We start from the raw sequence: 25614 nt of genomic DNA, 5'->3' as shown, positions 1-25614 counted from the left end.
ACACCTATTTGTTATGGCCTCATGTATATTACTCTCTCTCTTTTGTTTTACTGTATTTTGGATCAATTTTTCTTGGACTCCTGCGAAGTGTGAAGAAGAAAAGGTATTCATCTGAAGTTTATAATTGTACTAAAAAGGCATTGGTATTTTTGTATTTTATATATTTATATATATATATATATATATATATATAATGTATGTTTGTATGCCCTGATTTTTTTTGGATGATTTGCTTTTTTGTAGTTACTCCTTTTTGATTATTTATATTATATTCTTCTTTTGTGAACACTTAGTTTCTTGCTGCTAAAATTATTGGTAATAGCACACATGAACTTTATTTGTATAATTTAGTCAAATATTTTTTTACATTTCATAAATATATGAAATAATTTTTATTTGCACAGTATTAAAAGAAATTGAATTTTTTTAAATAGAAATCTTGTGTATATTAAATTATAGTGTTTCTTATATTAATAATTTTCCAACGGGTCCAGTAGGCACCTTACAACCTCCTAGTAATAAATAGTGACTGAAAAAAATTTGTGAGTTTTATTGCAAGATTGTACATTATGTGGATGACACCATTGGGTTATGTCTGTAGTGGATATTCTCTCGACTGCTGAAAGGTGTGATTTGGTTTTTTCTTTTTTAGTTCTCTATTTTTGTTCAGAGCATTCTACTATGACACAAATTAAGGATTTGCAAAAAATAAAAGCGATTTTTTACTTGTTTGAAAGCTTCACAATCATTCTCCAAATTGTTTCCATCCTCTAATCTTGATAACTACATGTAGTCTTCAGTTTAATTGGACTTGAAATACAAATATTTACTCAGGCCAAACAGTGACGCATTTTAAACCAACTGGTCACGAACATTCACTTTGTAACTAAGTACATAGTTGTACACAATGTTAAGTTTACACAAAGTACGTACATAAATTAGTAGTAATCTCAACATGAGTAGCTCAACGCAAGATGGCACCCGGGCCAAATTCACGGACCTCTGATCGTAAGAAGGCAATGTTTATAGAATTAGTTGTATAATAAATATGATTTTGTTTTACATTGCAAATTTTATCACAGATATGGCAGGGTGGCGACCAACCGGGAAAACCGGGAAAACCGGGAAAAGTCAGGGAATTTTGCCAGCAGGGAAAAGTCATGGAAAAGTCAGGAAATTTTTCAAATAGTCAGGGAAAAATTAAATCTTGTCTAAAGTTCCTGCTGCAGCATTTTACAGCTTAATATTATTCATAGTCTTTGTTAATTTGTTAATTGTATGTAGCAAATTATTAACTGAAATTCTGAATACTATATTTTATACGAAGTTTGACATTTTAATGAAGCAATTTTTGATGTCGCGGGTCCATGAAAAACTCTGCTGTGTTTGCATTGCTGATAACAGCTGGCTGGCGTGCGCGCGCATGCATTGTATTGCCACCATAGTCATGGTACGTGTACCAAATTATTCTATGCTTACTAGTTTTATAGCTCATAGTACACCGAGATGATCGAGATAGTTTTATTTTTGTTTCTCGTATTATTGGGAACTGTGGTACAAGTACACGAACGTTTTGGGATGAAAACGTGAGTGCTTTTTTTTTGTTGCCAGTCGTGTTGTGTAGTGCTTCTCTACGTTTTACTTTTCAGATGTCCTTTTTTTTTTTTTTTTGCTGTCCTCTTTGTGTAAACGTTTTGAATAGTGGCGTGTAGGTACATGTTTTCAGTATTATTTAGTAAGCTAGTCGGGCTTTGTTCTGAAGATAAAAAGGAGAGAATAGAAGTAGTAGACAAAGATGGGGGGGAAAATGTGCGCGGGATCAGATATAAACATGTGGGCTTGGGAAGAATATTGCCGTTGCTGAAAGCTTAAAGTAAAGGTGATTAATGAGTTAAAGTGTTTATTCGGTTATATTAAAATTTTTAGCCCATTACTTTTATGGAGTAAAACATTTTTTTAATGAATTCCAATACAGGATAAGAAAAGTGAAAGGTAAATATTAAGAGTAGCTAATCATTATTAGACTTGCGCATAATAGTTCGCGACCGGGAGCGCTCCTATTAAAAACGTTTACACAAAGAGGACAGCAAAATAAAATAAAAAGTACATCTGAAAAGTAAAACGTAGAGAAGCACTACACGACTGGGAACAAAAATAAAAAACCACACACGTGCGAACTAGGTCGCTCTTTTAGTTCGTCCGCTCCCATCTCGAATTCAAAGAAGACAGGTCACAGATAATTCGTTCGCTTTGCTACCGCTACTGCAGGCGATCTTCTTTGTATGTTATAGTAGTTATTTTTTTATAATCAGTGTTGTGAACGCCTAGACTATTATCCTTTTTTGGGTTATTATACATCAAATGAGTAAATAAAACAATAATTTACATAAGTGGGTAAAATGGTGTATATAACACTTGTTTTTAATCTTCACTTAACATATAATATAATCGAAAAATTTTAATTTATAAAAGGATTTATTTTATAGCTAGTTAAAGAAATATTATTTATGAAATGTGTTTATTTTAGTGAATAAAATTCAGTTTTATAAATATACAAATTTTAATTTTTTTTAAAGTTTTAGAAATAACAAAAAATGTGTTATTATTTACAGGCAACAAAATTACGTACATTATTAAGAAAAAAGACCCATTACTCTTTTAATTTGTAACCTTACAATTAGACATAGTAAAAACTAATAAAAACTCTTAAGTAAGATTGTTTGCTAATATTGCTTAAGAATGTGTATGTTCATTAGTACCTATATATAATTGACTAAATATTAGCAAGTTCATCATCACTTAACATACACTATAATCGAAAAATTTTAATTTCTAAAAGCTATTATGGTTTGTCTGATTTTGTTTTGACATATATTTGTGTATGTTATCTGATAAGTTAGTTATAATATGTAAAAATAAGAAGGTTTTACGCTTAAAAAAATTGATGAGATTGTTAGGCATGGTCAGGGAATAAAAATGATTTTCCTGGAAAAGTCAGGGAATTTATTCTTTACAGTTTGGTAGCCACCCTGTATGGGCAAGACAAAAAGGGGCTTCCAAAATGGAAGTGTAATATTAAGAGTAACATTTGAAATACAGCTACACAAGTGGAACTCGCCTATGTTATTTTAATTAAAGTGGTGCTATATGAATAACGAAACTGAATGATGAATTGAAATTCATAAATACTACACTTATCTTAGGAATCTCTCATTTGCGTTCCATCATTACAGCGCTTAAATCACATGTTTTTTAAAATCTGAGGATTCATCCCTCATTGTGCAACACGGTTAGTGGCTATACGATTGTACCATAAGCTCATCATATAAAGTGAAATTTTTGCTGATAACCAAGGTAAACAGCGTAGGTTGCTAAACTACTTAATTAGAAAGAAAAAAACCTTATGGGAGCTCAAGTACTTACAGGCTGGCACTTGTAGATAAACACACACACACGTAAAGAAAACATTGTTTTGCTTAGACCCGACATCAAAATAAGCAGGCTGTTGAGAGCTGGAATTCTTTTTGGGGGAAAAAAAACCCGGGGGGGGGGGGGGATGTCAAATGGAAAGTTTTTCTTCAAGTTTTCAGCAAAGATGACCGAACGAAACTGTAAAAGTTTTTGGCTGACGGTTGAGGTTGATCCGTGTTTGAGTCCTAGTTCGTCCATTCTGATTTGGATTGTAAACGTTTTCCCGCAACCACTGCAGGGGGAGTGCTGGCTGGCATGGTGTTTGTACTGTCGAGAGACGCTGGCGGACGGACGAGGTGGTTCCGAGTGAGCAGCTCCGAGGGGTTGAGCCGAGGGCCTGGCAGTGGCCTATTCCCGGCATGGTGTTTGTACTGTCGAGAGACGCTGGCGGACGGACGAGGTGGTTCCGAGCGAGCAGCCCCGAGGGGTTGAGCCGAGGGCCTGGCAGTGGCCTATTCCCGGCATGGTGTTTGTACTGTCGAGAGACGCTGGCGGACGGACGAGGTGGTTCCGAGCGAGCAGCCCCGAGGGGTTGAGCCGAGGGCCTGGCAGTGGCCTATTCCCGGCATGGTGTTTGTACTGTCGAGAGACGCTGGCGGACGGACGAGGTGGTTCCGAGCGAGCAGCCCCGAGGGGTTGAGCCGAGGGCCTGGCAGTGGCCTATTCCCGGCATGGTGTTTGTACTGTCGAGAGATCTGGCGGACATACGAGGTGGTTCCGAGCGAGCAGCCCCGAGGGGTTGAGCCGAGGGCCTGGCAGTGGCCTATTCCCGGCATGGTGTTTGTACTGTCGAGAGATCTGGCGGACATACGAGGTGGTTCCGAGCGAGCAGCCCCGAGGGGTTGAGCCGAGGGCCTGGCAGTGGCCTATTCCCGGCATGGTGTTTGTACTGTCGAGAGATCTGGCGGACGGACGAGGTGGTTCCGAGCGAGCAGCCCCGAGGGGTTGAGCCGAGGGCCTGGCAGTGGCCTATTCCCGGCATGGTGTTTGTACTGTCGAGAGACGCTGGCGGACGGACGAGGTGGTTCCGAGCGAGCAGCCCCGAGGGGTTGAGCCGAGGGCCTGGCAGTGGCCTATTCCCGGCATGGTGTTTGTACTGTCGAGAGATCTGGCGGACATACGAGGTGGTTCCGAGCGAGCAGCCCCGAGGGGTTGAGCCGAGGGCCTGGCAGTGGCCTATTCCCGGCATGGTGTTTGTACTGTCGAGAGACGCTGGCGGACGGACGAGGTGGTTCCGAGCGAGCAGCCCCGAGGGGTTGAGCCGAGGGCCTGGCAGTGGCCTATTCCCGGCATGGTGTTTGTACTGTCGAGAGACGCTGGTGGACGGACGAGGTGGTTCCGAGCGAGCAGCCCCGAGGGGTTGAGCCGAGGGCCTGGCAGTGGCCTATTCCCGGCATGGTGTTTGTACTGTCGAGAGATGCTGGCGGACATACGAGGTGGTTCCGAGCGAGCAGCCCCGAGGGGTTGAGCCGAGGGCCTGGCAGTGGCCTATTCCCGGCATGGTGTTTGTACTGTCGAGAGATGCTGGTGGACGGACGAGGTGGTTCCGAGCGAGCAGCCCCGAGGGGTTGAGCCGAGGGCCTGGCAGTGGCCTATTCCCGGCATGGTGTTTGTACTGTCGAGAGACGCTGGCGGACATACGAGGTGGTTCCGAGCGAGCAGCTCCGAGGGGTTGAGCCGAGGGTCTGGCAGTGGCCTATTCCCGGCATGGTGTTTGTACTGTCGAGAGATCTGGCGGACATACGAGGTGGTTCCGAGCGAGCAGCTCCGAGGGGTTGAGCCGAGGGTCTGGCAGTGGCCTATTCCCGGCATGGTGTTTGTACTGTCGAGAGACGCTGGCGGACGGACGAGGTGGTTCAGGGCGAGCAGCTCCGAGGGGTTTGAGGGATGCGCGTGGTTGCAGTGTCGCAGCTGCCGGCCCCGGCCCAGGCCGCGCTCTCCGCGCTGCAGCAGCAGCTGGGCGAGACGGTGCAGCAGGAGGCCGCTCGCACGGAGGAGAGGGTGCGGCAGTTCACCGAGGCGCAGTACGCTGCCCTCGAGGAGTTCCGGGAGCGAGCGCACAGGGAGCACCGGGTGCTTGCCAGGTTTGTGTATGTCAGCACTTTTTGCGGTTTTCAATTTCGCAAGCGAGTTTCATACTTGATCAAGATAAACCTATACCATGTTAGAATTTTAAAAAAACGTCATAGGAAAACATTGATGGAAAATTGCATACTTTTTAAATTTTCAAAAAAATTATTTTCAGTTTTTGAAGAAATTCAATTTAAATAATTTGACTATAATCGCGAACAATTGGTTAAAAAGGCCCGCCTTAACCTGCAGAAGATTTTATCGCACGTTCGGCTCAGGTGAGACGTGACAATTTTCCGTGCGCGCAGCCGGCGTTCATCGATTTTTATTAGGGATGGGAAAGTCGATCCGTCGATTCTTCGATACCCCGATTTTTTGATACATAATTGATAATCGAGGATCGGCGAAAATCACCGATTATTAAAATTCTGCAGGATGTAGACGTAAAGTGCTGCCTAGCAGCGGTTCATCGCTGTCGTTGCAGTAATTTTAGTCAGTTTTACAACTAAATAAATAACCATAAACGATATAATAAATAATAAATGAAATATAACATAGCTTACCACAGCTCAGTTGCCACAATCCCGTAAGCGGGAACGGAGGTTGGCGATTTCGTACTGTGCATTTAGGGTTATTTATTTATTAACGCAGTGTTATCGTATAAAGAAATTGTAGCCCAACTTTTACTTGCTGAATACACCCACATTGGTAGCCATGTGCACAAAATTTCAAGATTCTACTGAGAAGTGTGCCACGTTTTCTACGTTTCTAGTATATTTATTCACTTGCGTTGTTGCATATTTATTTTCGTCAATGATTTTTTTTGTTAACCAGCATTTGTCTATACATGAACTTTCACAGGTTTGCCAACTTCCGGTACAGATCTTATTCTCAATTACTTAACGATAAAATGCAAGAATAATGTGGCCATAGCCCGTAACATTTTACGAGTTACGTATTTTCCGTAATTTATTTAATAACAGTAAACATTAAATCACCAGTTAATTACGCAACTTAAACATAAAATTTCAATGGACGTTTTTGAAACACGTTTTCATTCCAGTAAGTTACCAGTACGGCAACTGTAGAAATTTTCTTACATGCTTTTGTTTCCAGTGATGCTTCTTTGTTTGAATGTTGGGTAATGTTAGCGCAATACGAATAGTAAAATAACATTTTTATTTACGTGATGTCTAGTGAAGTGTGGAAATACTTTGTCATCGACCGACAAAATTCTGGCTACGCAATATGTCAAATCTGTAAATGTACAATCTCACGTGGCGGTAAATCTAAAACTACAACAAACATGAAAAAACATCTCGAAAACAAGCATGGGAGTTACGTTCATGAGACGAAGAAACAAAGGCTACATTCATCGGAATTGAGCGAGATTGAAGAAAATGAAATAGATGATAGTTCAGCACAAAATTGTTCTTCAGAGACAACCTTGCCATTGTCATCAAATTCAGATGTTAGGCCTACTGCTACTGATTCATCGAGAGGCAGCGGTTCAGTGTCCCCGAGGCATGCTGAGAAAGTTGGCCAAACGAATATTTCATCAAGAACACCAAACCAGTATAGGCTAACTCCTAAAAGTCAATACCAGCCTACATTACAATCATTTATTGATAAAACTGCACAATTCAAGTCCACTGATCCTCGTGCAAAATCAATAACTCAGCACATAGGTAGAATGATGTGCTTAGACAATCGTCCTTTTAGCATGGTTGAAGACAGAGGATTCACAGAATTTGTCAAATTCCTTGAGCCTAGGTATGTTTTGCCCAGCAGAAAACATTTTTCAAATACTGTTGTACCACACATGTACCAAGAATGTAGGGAAAATGTGAACAAAAAGTTGGACGAAGCTGAACATGTGAGTCTTACAACAGATATGTGGACTTCAACAGCCAATGACGATTATCTTGGTCTAACTGTGCATTTTGTTGATTCCAATTTTGTCTTGCAACACCTCAACATTGGGGTTATTCCCTTTCCTGAATTATCTCACACAGGGAACAATTTGTGCAATTTTATCACAGAAACACTTGAAGAATGGAAGCTGCAATCTAAAGTTGTTGCCATTGTAAGAGACAATGCCAGGAACATAACTGCTGGCCTAGAATCATCCGAATATGAACATCTGCCATGCCTAGCACATACCCTGCAGCTTGTTGTAAAGGAAGGGCTACTGAACAACAAGAATGTAAATAATCTGATTGCCAACGGTCGTCGCATAGTTGGCCATTTCAAACATTCTTGTAAGGCGACAAAAGAGTTAAAGAAGGCTCAAGCCACGCTGAAAATGAAAAAACATAAACTTATCCAGGATGAACCAACGCGTTGGAATTCATCTCTCCATATGCTACAGCGCTTACTTGAGCAAAAACAGTCTGTTTCTTTAGCATCAGCAACTCTGCAGTTACCTGTGACTTTTTCATCAGCAGAATGGAACCTGATGACAAATGTAGTAAACCTTTTAAGTATTTTCAACCATGCAACATTGGCTGTAAGTACTCAGTGTGTGACAGCCTCAGAAGTCATACCTATAATCAACAGTTCTACTGAAGAGCTAAGGAAACCAGCACCTACTGGATCAGGTGTACAGGGCATCAAAAATGATATGCTTGCTGCCATAACTTTGAAGTATTCTGATGTTGAAGAGAATATGTTGTACACAGTTGCAACATTACTGGACCCACGATTTAAACACCATGTTTTTGTGCAGGACGGTAATGTCACAAAAGCGAAAGTTTTTTTGATTGAAGAAGCAAGAAAAACTATCTGTTTGAAACAACCTGAAACTGAGGTAAGTTAGGTGCTAATTTCCTTGTAATTCATTAAGTGTATTCTTATTTGTCTACTTCTGCTGTTTTATGTTGACACATTTGTTTGTTCATTTTTAATTTTTAATTTTGAAAATTTTGTTGCTTTTCTCTCAGTCTGTGCCGCAAACATCCAGCCAAGCAATGGAAAGCCATGGTATGTGGACATTTTACTCAAACATAATGAAGACTGCCCCAAGTGTAAGCCACATCGCATCAGTTGAAGATGAGATTAATGTTTACTTGGAAGAACCTATTCAAAATTCAAGTACCAACGTTTTCCAGTATTGGAAAGAAAATACCAAGTACCCATGTTTAAAAAAACTGTCAAAGAAATTTCTTTGCATTCCACCTTCAACTGTACATTCCGAGCGATTATTCAGCACTGCAGGACTGATTGTTGATCAGAAACGGAACCGTTTAGATCCTGAACGAGTCAAAATGTTGGTTTTTTTAAATAAGAATTTGTGATCTAATAAGAATTTAGGATCTAATAAGACTTTGTGATCTAATAAGATGCTTTGCCAGTTTTCATTTATTATTTTAAGAACTTTCAATTTTATTTTGTCAAAAGTGTTGTTTTTATGATATTTCACTATGTTGTCATTTATTTCAAAGGTATAAAGATTGAATTTGGTAGTTTCTGGTTTTTTACAATATTTTTAATAATCACAACTTTTTGTGGCTATTTAAAGTTTGATTGATAAATGTTAATGATTGTACATTTAGTAATTAATATACTATTTATTAAATTGTATTCCAATGAAATTGTTAGTATTTTGATGACTTTACGACAATTCACTTTTTATTAGTACTACTGACCTATTACTAAATTACGTATTCTCTTTTCAAAATTACATATTCAACTGGATTAAACATAATCCACATAAAAAATAATGCTTGCCCTACACATTACACATTACAGAATAGTAATTTCAATTTCTTTATTTCAAGTAATGTAAAGTTTTGTTTTATGTGTTAAATTTAATAGTATTTATTTATTATTTTGAAAAATGCTTTTTTAGTGTATTCAATAAGTATGTTTACTGATTCCATTGTAACTTATACTTCAATCCCGAAAATGAGAATCTATAACTTAACCTAATTGATTGGAATCGATAATCGATAAGAATCGATGATCGCAACAAGACTCGATAATCGGTATCGAATCAAAAATTTTGAAAATTTCCCATCACGTCAAAACCTTGATTCGAAAATGTTAAAGCAAATGTGAGTTATTCCATCATACATAGTTCAGGATCAGAAATTTTTTCAGATTCCTCACTCACGAGTAAAAATTTTTATTGATGTATCTTCTCAGAGACCATGTTTGCGTACTCATATTTAAAAGCTGCATGGAAGCAGATATTTTTATGTTTGGTGTGTACATTTTCACTCTTTTTAAAATATGTGTGTCCCAAGATGAAATTTTAGTTTGCTACAACATGTGCACACACACCATGCAATGGGAATTTTACTGTATGAAATTCAATGCACATAGGAAATTGCTTTATTTGAAGTAAGCAGATGCTAAATTAAGTTATTTTTTTTTAATATAGTGTTAAATTATACTACCAATAACAGCTAGATGGTGTTTCTTTATTTAAGCATGTACTCACACCTGGCCCGATGAGAATCATTAGTTCTTTGTTTTCCATTTGGGATCATTACCAGGATGTAGCTTACGTATATTACAGATCGACCAAACATAAGTGGTAGTTTGAGTCTGAGATCTACAACAAAGCATGTAGTATATTATTAAACGAATAAAAAATTGACCATGTAACAAAAAATTAAAATACAAATGTTAAAATATATTTTAAACTCCAAGCAAATAGCTTTAACTAGTACAGGGTGGCCAGCCAACCGGAAAATCGGGAAATACCGGAAATAGCCAGGATTTCTTAAAAAAACCAGGAATACCTGGAATCAACCAGGAATTTTTATTAGAACCGGGAATTTTTTTTATGAAGTAACGATCACAATAACATACGGCTGTTAAATGAGCACGTTCACCACCCGTCGAAGCACGACAGTGTGCTCATGTGCTGTATTTTGTGAAAGTTAATTTGTTCATATTGCATTTAAAACTTTTGTAGTACGTAAGAAACCGTTAACAATTCAGACTTCCATACTTATTATTTTTCTGTATTCAAAAGCAACAGCATTTTGGCTGCAAATGTTGTTGTAGGGTGGTAGTAATTTCTCGCACTGCATGTTGGTAGCACTAGTTTTGTATGTATATTTGTTTCTACTTTGCGTTCATGTTGTTGCGTCACGGTATCACGGATACTTTTCTCGAGTTTTTTTAAAAGTTTAGTTGTGCGGGACGTTGTTTTGAATTTTTTAATCTAACATATGATTGGCGCAGACTATCAAAATGTCAACAAGTTCGGTCACCACGTACAATGACAAATATACGGAAGAGTTTGAATGGGTGGAGAAAGATCTAAAGTGCAGGACACACGCTATTTACAATTTGTGTAATGTTAAAATCAATATCGGTAGCATGGATGGGAAGAACAGCATTAGCCAGCCACGCAAGAGAAGCAAAACACGTGCGTTTGGTGTCAAGTAATTTTTGTGACGTGAGATTATAAATTTTTTGTTGGTGGTAGGTTTTGTTTTTAAGCAAGTTCATTGATTTAATTTTTAAGCCTATAGTTAAGTTGTCTATTGTTTAACGCCAATAAAACTTCATATTGTGTGTGCTTTGTGTAACAAAAATGCAAATTGTATGCAAATATTGATAAAAACCACCCTTGAAAAAACCTGGAAAAAACCAGGAATTTTATTATCCCAGAAGAGTGGCCACCCTGTAGTACCTATTTTTTTTAATGGTCGAAACCAGGGAAAACAGTTCCTGAATAGTGGTTTGCTTCAGAATTACTTATAATTTATTAGCTGAGAAAATTGTGATAGAACATACATGGTGTCAATGGTTTTAACCATTTTTTTTTGTTATCATTATTATGATGAAAGCTGCACACACTATTACTTTATTTTCTCATAAAAAACATATCACAGAAAAGTGTAAGCACCAAGTGATGTAAAAACGTCTCTGTGATGTATGCCCAAACCTTTATTTTAGATGATAGACATCTGAAAAATAAAATCTTAATTAAATGTGTAGATCTCCAGATGATGAAAGAGCTTAAACCAAGCAGGACCAACTCATTGTACATGACATTTTGAGCAAGTTGTGGGCAGTGGCGTAGCCAGGATTTGTGTATGGGGGGTGTTAAGAAGCATGGCCTTCCCGTATTAAAGCGGGGGGTCCTCCCCCGGGAAAATTTGGATTTTAAGTTGTAAAATAGTGCTAGTTTAGCAGTTTTCAATACTTAAATTTAAATATTGTAACGGTAAAAATTTTATTAATTTTAATATGAAATTTGTTTTGAGTGATGAATAAAAAATTAATTAAAGATTTGGTGCTAAAGAGAAAGGGGGGGGGGTTGAACCCCTAAACACCCCCCCCCCCCCCCCCCAATCTCGGCTACGCCCCTCGTTGTGGGAAAGGTTTATTTCAAAAACAGAAAAATCTTGATGACTCCCACGATACGACAAAATCGCATCCGTTTGAACGTACGTATTATAACTCGCTGGTGATTGTCTTTTGTGCTAGTTTTCGTGACCGGCATGATATTTGTGACATTGCCAGGTGTGTCTTCTGCGATGCATGCCAAGTTTACGCGCGTATGAAATGGAATCTTGTTCGGGGGCAGGGTGCTGTGCGAGGTGCACGGGGTTCTGCAGCCCTCCCCGGAGGGCCTGGACACCCCCCCGTCGACCCCCGACGCCCGGCCGCCGCCCCCCGCCGTCGTGCCGGCCGGCCCCGGGGGCTCGAGGAGCGCCGCGACCCCCCCTCTCCGCCTGGGCCGCCACCTGCCGCTGTCTGCCGGCCCGCCGTCCCCCGTACGTACCGCTGGGACCCGCGATTTATTGCAATTTTTTTACTACTAGACTGTAGACTAATGATTATCAATGTGGATTACGTTTCATTTCGTCGGCTTGCTTCTGAAACCTCGTAACTCCGTTTCAGTCTATTTTACAGGAGAACTTTATGAGCTTCGGGAGCACGGTTTCGACCAACAAAGATAACGAGGTTTCATAATTTGTGAATAGAAAAGAGACTTAAGTAGAGTTGACTTATGAGGTTTTTATCAGCGTGTGCACTATGATGAAAAAAAAAATGGAAAAAAAAATACACACCAAACACGTCCGGAATATAAAAAACTGGGAAAAATCTGGACTTACGAGGTTTTTGGAAGTAAGCCGACGATTTCCGGGTTAGTTAATTGTCAGAGTTATTTTTGAGGTAACTAGTTTTAAATAATACCATTTAATTAATGTGTTGTTAACACAATTAAAAGTTTTTTTGGTCATTTTATTGACTCCTCATTTATGACTTGGGGTGCCCTGCATGTGGGCACACGTTTTCCTATGCCACTGGTGCCTGTTTTTGTGGGATATTTACAAATTTATATATGTACATGGAAAACTTCAAATAGTGATGCGCTGAGTCCTATTTTTTCTGAAATACAAATCTAGGATTTGATTAATAAAGATTGCCTAGAATTCACAGCTCCAAACCTGTTTTATATATTTTTTTTGTTGGGGATAAAATATTTTATGGGCGAAAACATGGAAACAAAAGTTTTAGACAACATTTGACTTAAATTTTTATTAAAAATAAAATACTTTACCATATTTATGTGTTTAGGGTGTAAACAGTACATTTTTGTTACAATTGTTCTTTGCACATGCTAAACATTTTGAAAGCACTGTAGCTGGTAGGAAAAAAAAATAGTTTTTGCAGTTTAAAAAATATATACATATAGGCCTAGTCAACTACTAAGTTATTAGTATTCAATTTTCTAATTTTTTTCTGTGAATAATTTTTTCTTGAGTATCAAACATTTTTATGGGTTCATACACTTCCCTCTTGAAAATCATTTATTATATATATTGTAATGTTATTTTAAAACAGGGGTAGAAAATTTTATGAACTTTAAATTACTTCATCGGATGTCTATTTGATTATTTTTCCCATTTCTTAATCTTTTTATGTAGTTTAAAATATATTAACTACAGCTTATATTTTGTAATGAGAATTTTGCAGTTTAGCATAATAGTGAAAAACAGGTGTTATTAGCAATCAGTTATCCTGATAACCACTGTTAACATACCTGTAACTTGCAAGTGTTAATTAAAACTCTTTTTAAGCAGTTTTACAAATGGCTTTAAAAAAAGTGTACTAATTAAAGGTGAAGTTATTTAAATTTTTTAATGCAGGATTACTTCTTTGCTGGGGATTCCTTAAAGGGATTTTACTGTAACACACAACACCAGGGTGTCTACTAGGTCACGAAAGTCATGAAAGTCACGAATGTTGTAAAAGGTCACAAAAGTCCCAAAAAAGTCACCATTTTTATGTATATTTTGGTAAAAGTCACGAAAAAATTAATTACAAGGCTAATGTATTTCTTGTGCACTGATCTTGTATTAACCATATTTTTTGTGCTTTTGGCAGCTTGCATTTTCAGGAAAATCATCGCTTAAGATGTTTCCACACAATACATTTTCCCATGTTTGACTAGGCCAGTCCCTCCATTTTCGCCATAAGACGTTTGCTTTAAAATCCCGTTCAAAATGTTGCTTGCAGCTTCTATTCTCCTACGTGCAACGTCATAATTTTCACATAGAATGCAGAGAAAATTTTAATAACAGCGATTTGCTCTTCTTTATTTAAAAAGAAAAGTCTATTAGAATGCTGTGAAAACGTAATTAATTCATTTCTCGTACCTTACACGCTTAAAAAAAAGGATGGTATTTTTTCCGTGGCAGTCACGGTGTAGTTTTATTCTTACTCTACAGAGCGCACAACGATCGTGCATAATCGATTGTAGCTGTCAAGGCTTCAATGCGCGCTACCCGCGTCCATATCGATAAGTTGTTAGCCAAATGGCGAGCGTTCATAATCGAACTTATAGCGTTGAGTTCTTTTTTTACTGTATGCTTGTGTGTTCGAAACTTACATTTATGTTTGGCTAGGATAAAAGAAAGCCAAAAATTTGTGCACAAAATGTGTGATGTATTTTTGTGTTTTGGTTTTGTTAACGACTATGTTTACAAATTACAAAACACAAAATCCCTAAATTGCCACCACATTTTATTTTCCAACTGAAATCATTGTCGAAGAGGTTAAAGTGCTACGGAATGGAATTGTAATATTTTCTATGATCTAATGTGCTGAAAATGTTTGCCAACAAATGTTAACGTGTTTTAGCGCTTAAAGTGCAACGGAAAATTGGCATGCGGGAAAGCAGATCTAATTCATTTTATTCAATTAAGTTTCAAACTAACCTTCATTTGTAGGCTTAACTTATGTCTTTTTTTCCAGCACTTAGGCCTTTACATTTTGATAAAGAAAAGCAAACGTTCAATTTTTCATATTATTTTTGATGTAAGGTATAGGCTACACTTAATTTTATAACATTTAAAAATTATACCATTTTGACAAGTTTCGTGGTCACACTTCATTAGAAATTGTCATGAAAAAGTCACTAATTTTTATTTTTGTAACTCAGTAGACACCCTGAACACTCGTGAAGGTTAGGTATACGGTTCTCCGCTCCTGCATTCCTGGAAGAGGCAGTTTTGTGGTAGAGCCTGTTCTTCTGCACGCCCCCAGGCCGGCGGGAACAGCGCGAAGCCGGAGAAGCGCGCGGTGCCAGTGCGCCTGATCACGCAGATGTCGAGTCCCGCCCGGCGCTCGGACTCGCTCGACACGGAGGGCCTGTTCGACTTGGAAGGCATGGAGGACAACCACACGGAGACCTTCCACTCCGAAGATGAGAGCGAGTCTGACGGTGAGTTCTGGGCACCCTTGTCATTCCTGAAAATGTAACCCTGTATTTTTGCGCGCTTCACGTACTGACAAATGGTACAGCCAGGCTTTAACTCTGATATAAGGAGGACTGAGTCTTGCAGACGAAGGTAGGTTAATGCAGGAACTACAGACTGTCGTATTCAAGGACATGCCGAGTTTAAAAGGGAGAGGAGAAACTTTGTTTTTATTTGTGCATTTTAAATCACCTATTGAAAAAAGATGGAAGTGTGTGGTGAAATAATTTTGTTTGCCCAACAGTACATTTTGTAAGTTTTTTTTTTTTTAGTAACAGAGGTAACTAATCAGTTTAACATTGAAACTAAAAGAAAAATAATTTGTATTTATATACGTAATTCCAATGAGTTATATAATATAGCATGAGAAATAGAAACTCTTACATAAGTGTTTTGTCTAGAGACGTCGAGACTGTAAAATCCAGATAAAATGACACAATTAATGACGATGCACTTGCAAACAACTCAATTGGCAGCAAGCGTGCATGATAGCACAACTTACCACCATGATGGTTGAACAACAACTGTTGCTTCGTTGCCGGAAGCTGCAGGGCTACCCACCTTGGCAGGCAGCCAACTTGAAAAACTAGGCGCTGCTAGCAAGCAGCACGGGAAGTTCCAAATTCAAATGCTTCCAAACACTATACACTAAATTACAATATTTACAAGTCCAAACAATAAGTAAGCCCTTAAAAAATGAAATTTTTTTAAAAAAAAAATTTTCCTTTTGTGCATTATCTAGATTTTTCGAACTAATCAGCTGTATAGCTGCAGTATGGAGCTCGGGTGCACAAATCTTTCACATTAAAGTGTGTTTTTGTGCTGTGATCCCGCTCAAGACTCGGGCAGCCACGACGAGGGCATCCACATCCCGCGCGGCCGCGCCGACTCGCACGGCCAGATGGCCAAGTCCTTGCCCGTCAACGTGCCCACGTTCCTCGCCAAGAACAAGGAGGAGTCCGAGGACATGGACGATGAAAGGGTGAGTGTTGCTGCTGTCTTGCTCTACTCCTAGCCCGTTTGTCATCGCGAAGATGATGTGCAAACTTTGCTGGCTATACAGGACATGGTACAACTCTTTAATATCCTTAAAAGTTTTTGATGTGCTGGTAAGCTGCCCACATGAAGTTAAATATAATAAATATAAACTTTAAAAACATAAAAATTATGAACTGTCACCTCCTGTGCGCGTCTCCATTTTTTCATTGTTTACGTTTTGAGAGCATCCTACAGACATGGGCCAATTTTCAAATAACTGGAAGTGGGGTTACACACCTGTAATCAGGAAACAGCGGGAAGTATTTTCATACTAATTATTAAGTGCTTTTTTATAATGTGTCAGTAATTACTACGTGTATTGTGGCGTATGCACCACTAACGTAACTTTTATTTTGGATTGTTGTTTATTGCGATTGTTAACATTAGGTGCTCAGGCACCAAATCTGGGCCAAACCCGGCAAGGCGTCGGTACGCCAGCGCCGGTATATAAGTGCCAGATCCTGTTTCTTCGTGGAGTTCCTCATGCCTCCATGGACTGAACCTGCGACACTCAGTAGGCACCAATTTACACTTTGTGAATGTAGAAATTTTGAAGTAGCAACTGCCTGTGTTGTAGGCCTAGGAACGTGCATCATCTTATAGTAATACAGGATAGTCTGGGCTGCATTACAGGACTATGCGTATGTGAGTGCAACGCAATAATAGCTGTAAGTAATTTGCTACACCGGCCGTCCTACTGGTGTTCCCTATGCTGGCAGCTGTTTCCACCATGGCACACCTTGGGTAACAATTAGTGATGGGCCGAGACTCGAAAATTCGAGTCGAGTCGAGCGAGTAGCATCGGCTCGGCTCGGCATTTGAGTTTATTTTACTCGACGGGGTGAAACTCGAAAGGAAATTGGGTAAAACTCGATGATAAAATATAATAAAATTGAATTACAATTCTTAATATCGCCTTACGTGACTTCGGCCGACACTAAAAATACGTACGTAAGACCGAAACACGTACTTACAAACAATGACGACAATCGGCCATATTATTTATATTTTAGTTTTACATATTGCCAACTTAACAGGTGTGACCACATAGCAAAGAAGACGAACACATTTTTAATAAACAAAACACGAATTAAATTTTATAATCATAATATCGGCCCAAATATTACTTTTTTTTTAGTAAATCCGTGCTACAATCGGCGCAACGTTACAATAATAAATTAACGGTAGCGTTATATTTGTGTTACAGAGCGCATGTTTGCGACTGATACGCCACCAATCACGAACTTTGTTCCACTAATTTTAGGAAGTGTAGGTTGGCGAACATGAATTTTTTTTCCGTGTTTGTTTACGCTATTATGTTCGGCAAGATTGCATTTTGTATAATTGTTTGCTATCCAAGTTAAGTGGCAAGTTAAAATTAATTATGAAGTATAAAGTAATTTATAAAGTGTAACTATTCAATACAAATACAAAAGCATGGATTGGTTGGAAGTGCCAGCTTGCGATTGGCCGGCAACGTAACGGCGTTAGTGTTGTGGCAATAATCTTTAAATGTATTATATTTGTTATGGGAACATTTATTGTAATGTTGCGTTAATTGTAGCACGGCCTTACACTTCCCATAAGTGAAAGTTTTCAAAAATGTTCTAATGATTGTGTGAAACGTAACCTAACCTTCACGCCAACAAGCCTAAATTATATTCATTTTTTTATTGACTCGTGAATGCTGCAGGCCGCAGCTAACTCGTTCGGCCCAAAATAAGGTAAATATGTAGTTGAGCGGTATTTGCGAAAAAAAATGTTAAAAACTGAAAATACTTTAATTATATGCTCTTTAAATTCCTCTTTTCATTAAAGCCGGCAGATATAAGAAATTCCAAATACTTTATGAGAGATCGAATTTTTTAATTTTCATAGTTGGGCAATATTTGTTAAATAAAATTTAAAAATTCAGAAAATATTTTTTTCTATGCTCTATACCTCAATTATTGAATTGTATTATATCAGTTAAGAATTTATTCTAAATGAATTATTTGTATTAATACTTGTATTTTAAATATATTTGATTACGTGGGCCAGTCTAAGGACTCTTAGCAGTAAAGTGCAAATATTCAAGCTCGACTTAAGTGTCAAAGATTCAAATACAAATTCAGACTCGAATCGACTCGACTTGAATTTATGATCTACAAACTCGACTCGAATCGACTCGAACTAATTATTGTATAATTTGACTCGACTCGACTCGACTTAAAAATTTGCAGGTTCGTACATCTCTAACAATCCCTTGTTACGCCATCTGAGATCATAAACAATAGAAACACAACTATTTAATTTTCCCTGACGACAATCTGTGACTAATTGATATTTTGCAAACAAGCTAATAAGCTGCGAATAAGTCTTGTTTGGCTGGTGGTCTTTTGAATAGATACTGTCCCTACCATTGGGTTACTGCTAAACAGCAAAATTTATAATATTTAAAGCTAGATCCATGAGAAACTATTGTAACGGTACGACTATAGTTTTGTGATGATGCTGTTTTTTGTTGGTGTGTCCGACTTAACTACCAGTTTTTAATTTGCATTTTTCTGACACAGACTACTTATCCTTGTTTTATTGAAGGACTGCGCTATAGTGTTTTGTTTACAGCCTGAGTGAGCCTTGTTTACACTGTTAGCAGTCAACTATCCATTTTTATTGTTTTGTCAGTCATAGGTTTTGCAAGCTACCCTGATAGCTTTGGTATTTGTTTACATTGGAAAATGTATAATTCTGTAGCCATATAAAATCTATTAAAAAATCAGTATTTTGTTTGTTGTAGATACGCATCCCTGATTCACTCTTAAAGTTTTGTCAGAAACTATAGGCAAGTGTGTGTTGTTTTTGTTGAATATTATTGCTATTGCAGTACTTGTGTTTCACATGGCTGAAGTGGGTTGACTACTGTATCAGAATCTAATACGCTGCCAATACCACAACACAAACAGCAGTATACACAATACTACCACGACTATTGTGCAACACAGCACCCACACTACAGCGGAATATAACACAGAGTGGCAGGCTGCATACACAACCATATATAACATAATAACACACACTACTACCACCTCAACACAAGCACTACACACATTAATTTGATTTGTATTGGTTATGGGTCCATTAATATCTAAAAAATTTATCATAGGTCCTGTAAAACTCTTTTGTAATAATTTTATTTGAGTTGCAAAACAAAATATTTTACTATGCATATATTTTTTTCTTTTGTTTTGGACTCTTGTGGCAAGCAATGTTTTGTACATGCAACTAGTTATTGTTTCACAATGCTGTATGCATAGCCCCTAAAATACTCCTTGTGCCTGCATTTCTTTATGCCAATGGCAAAGATGAGAATTTTCATAATTTTTAGATGATAATAATTTTACCATGTGATGGGTTGAATCCAATTCTTAATAGATTCTACTTGCATTGCCATCAATTATTTTTTAAACCAGAAAAAAATAGTTACGATGTGAATTAAGTTTTAAAAATTTAGTACAGTAGATTCCTGATTATCTGGTTTGCGGGTTAACCGTCTCATATTTCACTTTCATAAACAATTATCGACTTTTTAATTTTTTGTTTCCGTGTGCGCACAATGGCAACGACATTGTGTAACATTAAATCGGAGTTTCAGCCAACGTTTATATTCCGTCATCCAGAATTTCAGGCATGTCAGCAGTCAACTCTGGGAGAAGCAAGAAGCTTTCAGAGCTAGTTTTCCCTCATACTTTTTTTTTAAAAAAAAAAAAGATAGTTTCACTTAATTTTTGTAGCTAAGACACAGCTCAATTTTGAACCTTAAGTTTTTCAAAACAAAATGTTGACCTTCAAGTGCAAGATATACTTTGATTTAATTAACACATTTATTTCTTGAAAGTCCTTCTGAGACCTGATCCCCTCAACACAAATATTAAGGATAAATTGTGTCTTAAAAATTATTACTTGCAGTGCAGGTTATAAGGACACACAAATCATTTTAGCAAAACTATAATAATAATAATAATAATTATTATTATTATTATTATGCCCGATCTCTAGCTTAGTAAAATAACACAACACTCGCAATGATAAGTAATAGCAGCGTATGAAATACAAAATGAAACAATTTTTCAAAAGAACAGTTATCATTCGTGAGCCCTGTTCCCAAAAATTCACTTTCTAAAAGAATCTCAAGTTAAGTTCAATATCTCAATCAAAAATAACCAAACCAGCTTCCAAGACTGCCGTTGGATGGGATGAAGTATAATCAAATTCATTCTTGCATTTTTGTTCCAAGTCTTTTGAAGCAATGATGAGGTTACAATAACCTCCCAGGAACAGATGTGCTTCATGTGCTTGCCCTTCTCTCGTACACCTCCACGGGTCAGAGCTCAGGGTGCGGTGTCGCCGGGGTGGTCGTCAGGTCGTCTTGCTTCATCGCTTCCTTTACGATTGTTATTACCAGGGTACTTGCCCTCCCCCTTGCTGCTGATGCACTCAAAACCTCCAGCCTCGTAGTATTGTTGAGGGCAACTACCTTGGTGCCGTAAGTGAACACTTGCCTCTGCAACCCCAACTCACCCCGCAAGTTGGCACTTGCTACCGGGAGACTCGGACCTTTCAACCTTCGTAGTCGAAGATATTGCCTTTGTGTCGTGTGTGCTCACTCACATCTGGAACCTCAACGTGACCAACGAGTTGGTACTCGCAGATGGAGGACCTGAACCCAGGACCCACGGGTGAGCATCTTGCCATGCCATTCTTCCCGTGTCTGATACGTCTCGGCATGTACTTCATCATACCAAACAAGTTTTCTTGTAGCCATCTTGTGGCAAGTAGCTCCAGTCTGGTGCTCGAGGACCGATGAGGCGATGAGGGATCGCTTGCCTTGGTCGCCCGCTCCACCGTCTTTTATACTCGCCTGTGAGCACTGGTCATTAAGCTCTGGAAGTTTCTAAGACAGCCCAGGAATTATCTACCTTAACAGACCCCTGTTCCATTTTTTTTTTTGTGTCACAAGAGCTGTTTGAATGGATTCACTGACTCTTAGTTCGGCCGCTCGCTTTCTGATGTGGGCATAAAAGTAATGGGCACACGCCTCATTATAGTTAATTCATTAGCTTTAAGATCTGTGAAATTTGGCTTGTTTGCTTCTAGTACCCACAAGATCCGATGGACATTGCTGCATCCATCAAAGCTCTGGCGAAGAGCGTCCATGGAGAAGCGAATGTGTTTGGTGATCTCCCACGGCCCCGTTTCAGCACGAATATCTGATTGGCTTGATTCGGAACAAGACATTGTTGCTTTGAAATATCATAGATGTTAGAAAACCTTTCTACTGTCTTATCAGCTTAGCAGAGAAAGAGAAGAGGGGATTTTTGCATTGTGTATGTGTTTATGGAAAGCAAGCAATTCATGCTATGGATGCTTATTGGTACAAACATTATAGATAGGAATAGAATCATTGCAATTCTGCAGATATTTGTGAAAACATGGCCTCTCTACTAGGATCGAAGATCCTATATCATGTATTTAATATGTTTACAATAGATTGCAGTGTATGATCTGAATTTCCCTTCCATCAACAGAATTGCCTTGAGGTGTTAACCAAAAGTGGAAGATTTTTGGTATGTATGTAGTTCAGGAGACTAGTGTTGTTCCTTAAGTATGAATTTATGAATTTTATCAAATTATGAGTTGTTTGATTTGGGAATGTGTATTGCAGTGTGTTTCAAAATATTTGTTAAGCATATGTACTTTGCAGTGTACACTTCCTCAAAATTGAATGACATACACAATATTCTATAGTCCAGTTCATCAGGCAACTATCCTCGTAATGGCTTAAATTGTATGTGTTGAATGGGATTTAAAAATAACTTGCAACAATTTCTAACTTGTTGCAGTTTGCATGATGTAGTTGTGTTTATTGATAACATGGTGTATAGGACGAGAATTTTATGCAAATTTTAATACCTTAAAAGGTGCTAATCGTCTTATATGACAGGTCGTTTTCTGTGACAGTACTTGCATTGCTGTTGCATGGTGTCTGCACACCTGGCGGTACTTATGCAGCTATTCCACGGAGGACAGGGAAGAGCTAAGTTTAGAGTGAATAGACTGGCTTACATCTGTCCTTACTACTTTCACAGTTTGTTTTCTGCATCTGTCATGCTTTACTTGACGATATGGCGCTTTTTAGGTATATGCAACAGAAAATGGAAGATACATGTGTAGTTAAAACTTATCTCTCGCTAATTTTTTTTTTTATAAAATTGCTGGTCGACCACAAGTTGGGAAACATAGTGGATGTACCCATTGGCCGGTTGGTTTTTTGTGGATATTCCTTTATCATTCTGCTAAAGTGCGGTAAGAAAAGAACATTTCACCCTTTTCACATTTTCTTTTCGTCTGTCACAGCTGTCTGTCCTAGACTCGCACCTTCTCTATGTACACATAATCTCTTCATAAAATGTCACACTATAATTCTCATATTGCATGTGGTTAAGCGAGGTTGTGCCGTTTCATGCCCGGTTGACCTCAAGTTTTTACGAAGGTGCCTCGTCTTATGTCAGGGTGTCTACAGGTCCATAAAGTCAAGGAAAAGTAAGGAAACTGCAGGCAAGTCCGAAAATAAACAACAGTGCTGGAGGTCATGAAACTCAAAATCTTGAGTGGCATTTTGCTAATTTGCAGTTTGTTTTTTTATGCCACACTTTTGTTAATAGTTGCACAATAAAATAAATAGTTAAAGCTAATAGAATTTCATTCAGTGGAAATTATCACCGAAATGGTTTTATCTTTCAAACACAAAAATTTTCATGTTTGTGCCTATAGCAGATCTATTTCGTATTATGTTTATTCTTGCTTAGTTTATACAAAAATCACCCTATTATATAAAAATTGTAATAAAATTTTATAAAAAAAAATCCTAAAATGTGATGATATTGGGTCACCGGGTATTTAAAAGTGCATGGTCATCGTATGCTGTAATGTTTTTGTTAGTGTAATGACAACAATGGTTATATTCAGTATGTTTCATGGTCTGTCATGGAAGGGACATGAGAAAGAATTCCGTGCTTTAACACATTATCTCAAAAATTTAGACCACCTATTAAAGTGTTCGTACTGAATAGACTTCTGAATCTCCTAACTGAAACAAAGAATTTCTCAAACGTTCTAAACATGGTTTGTTCATATATTTCTAAGATGTTGCTCAGAACTCACCAGATACTTCAAAGTGCATCTAAACATTGTTGTAATAGCATTCCCAGTACAATGTGTGTTTTTTTCTTCATATACACTCAAATTATTCTAAAACTATTTTGGATAGCGTAGGTAACTTATAATTTTTAGTGCTCATCTGCGTGGTTTCATTTTAACAACGGAATTTGCAAGACTGTAGTTTGAGGTTTCGAAAATCACAAATGAGACTGTACTGATGAAAACATATATTATTATTAAATGGATAATCTTTCAGTGTTAGATTTTTCTCTTGCAATTGGTGTTTTTAAACAAAGTATTAAAAAAAATCCCTTTAATTGTTAAGTTTGCAGAAACCCTGTAGTTAAGGCCACTAATTTAAAAAAAGTTAAATGAAAATGCACAGCAAATGTTTACAGATTAATTAAAAAAGAAAAATATTAATGCTTGGCACTCCACTACTATATAGAAAAAGTTAAATACTAGGGGTGCATGAGTACTCATAATTTTGAGTTGAGTCAAGTTTTAAGTTCTCGACTAGAGCCTAATATTAAAGCTAGAAAGATTAAGAGTAATTTACTCTTTTATCTGGGAAAATAAAAACGCTCATGTAACATCACTTATACAAACCTGGATTATATACCCAGTAATTGTGAAGCTCGCTTAACGCAGTTCAGTAGAAAACATGATTATTTTACGTAGAATTGATTAAAGAGGAATTTGTTACAATTTGAGTACATCAGCAATGCAACGCTCATATTATTTGCCATTTCATTATCATGAAAAATGTAGATAATTAAGTATTGAATTTTTTAGCGATGGTGGCTGATTTTACAAAATATTGTTCTGTATAGATGATGAATATTTTGTTTTATGTATTTGTGGTCATTTAATGCAGCGTGATTATAATTTTGTTTGTTAACCTATACTACAAAAACAAAAATTACGATGGGACAAACAAATCCTCACATACCATTAAATATTTGTATTGGAAGGGTATGATATCCTAGGAAAACGATTGGAAGAAAAATGTTAGAGCAAATAAAAAAAAAATATAAAATTCCACACTGATAAACTAAAGTTTACTAGGCCAATATTTTCCTTCATACCTATCCTGTTACCATTCCTAAAATGATGTACTTTTAATATGTAATTATATAAATAAAATTACAATACCTATTGATTCTAGAAACTTAGTAGTTTGTAAAACAACCATTTAAAGGGTAGAATATTTCAGCACCATAGTTAATATTTTTCATTAATTGTACATTGTTTTATTTTGATCCTTGACACCCAAATTTGGATTCAATGGTTACATTCGAGGTACTCTCTAGAATGTAGATTTGAGATATTTGGGATTTGACCCACCACTACAAAAAATATAACTTCTATGCAAGGGCCATACTCATAATTTTATATAATTCGCTTCCACGTAAATATTATTTATATAGTATGTCAAAAAAAACATACAAAATACATGTTTATTTTACAGTCCGCCTAGTCTTAATAATGGCGCATGTGAACATGAAGTGAATACCAGTAACAAAAACAGACGAAGCACCATAGTTACTGCACAAACACAAAGTTACTAGGTATTATTTACCTGAAAATAAAGCAACTGTGAACCCCAAATTTTTTATAATGAATTTACCGTATGTAAATGACTATGGATTGGAAATTGCAATTCAAGTACATACAGTTAATGTATATTGTAAAAGTTTAATTAAGACTATTTACAATAAATCATACATCAAATCGAGGGTAAACTAACATAGTTTTTCTTACAAATGTTCAATAGGTGCACATTTAGTTAAATGGCACACATCCAACCTAACTTGGGTTAACAAGTCCAGAGTAATGGAAATAATTGCCTCTTCAATTCACTCTCAACTCTGGCAAATCATAATGTAGCGGCAGCACGTAGACAGTATTTTATCAAGCCCCAAAGAAACAAAATCGCATAGTGTTATGCCAGGAAAACTAGGCCAGCCCAAATTTGAGACCAATCCAACGGTCAGGTACCAACGTTCAACCACTCATTTAAAGAGATTTCCATGGGGGATCAAAATTAAACTTTAAATGAAATGCACGTTGAACTGAAATAACTGATTCATTCTTAGAAAAT

At 37.5% G+C, this 25614-nt stretch overlaps 2 protein-coding genes across 3 annotated transcripts in view; both read left to right on the top strand.

Moving 5' to 3' along the window:
- Nucleotides 1-24963, top strand: part of LOC134536852 (proline-rich AKT1 substrate 1) — a 56591-nt gene extending 31628 nt beyond the window's left edge. Inside the window, exons 4-8 of one of the 2 annotated variants that reach the window (XM_063376874.1) lie at nt 5375-5561; nt 12092-12281; nt 15061-15238; nt 16112-16254; nt 21447-24963. In XM_063376874.1, the coding sequence (XP_063232944.1) occupies nt 5375-5561; nt 12092-12281; nt 15061-15238; nt 16112-16254; nt 21447-21563 (815 nt within the window). In that variant the 3' untranslated portion in view covers nt 21564-24963. The remainder of the gene's footprint in view (nt 1-5374; nt 5562-12091; nt 12282-15060; nt 15239-16111; nt 16255-21446) is intronic. The other variant, XM_063376875.1, reaches the window with a different exon arrangement.
- On the top strand, nt 5922-9681 carry LOC134536850 (zinc finger BED domain-containing protein 4-like). The gene is made up of 2 exons (XM_063376873.1): nt 5922-8350; nt 8484-9681. The coding sequence occupies exons 1-2, from the start codon at nt 6731-6733 to the stop codon at nt 8835-8837; spliced, it is 1974 nt and encodes a 657-aa protein (XP_063232943.1). The 5' UTR covers nt 5922-6730; the 3' UTR covers nt 8838-9681.
- Nucleotides 24964-25614: the final 651 nt, after the last annotated feature.

The sequence above is a fragment of the Bacillus rossius genome, chromosome 11, assembly GCF_032445375.1.
Source record: "Bacillus rossius redtenbacheri isolate Brsri chromosome 11, Brsri_v3, whole genome shotgun sequence".
Classification (NCBI taxonomy): Eukaryota; Metazoa; Arthropoda; class Insecta; order Phasmatodea; family Bacillidae; genus Bacillus; species Bacillus rossius.
This window is presented reverse-complemented; position numbering and strand designations above follow the sequence as displayed.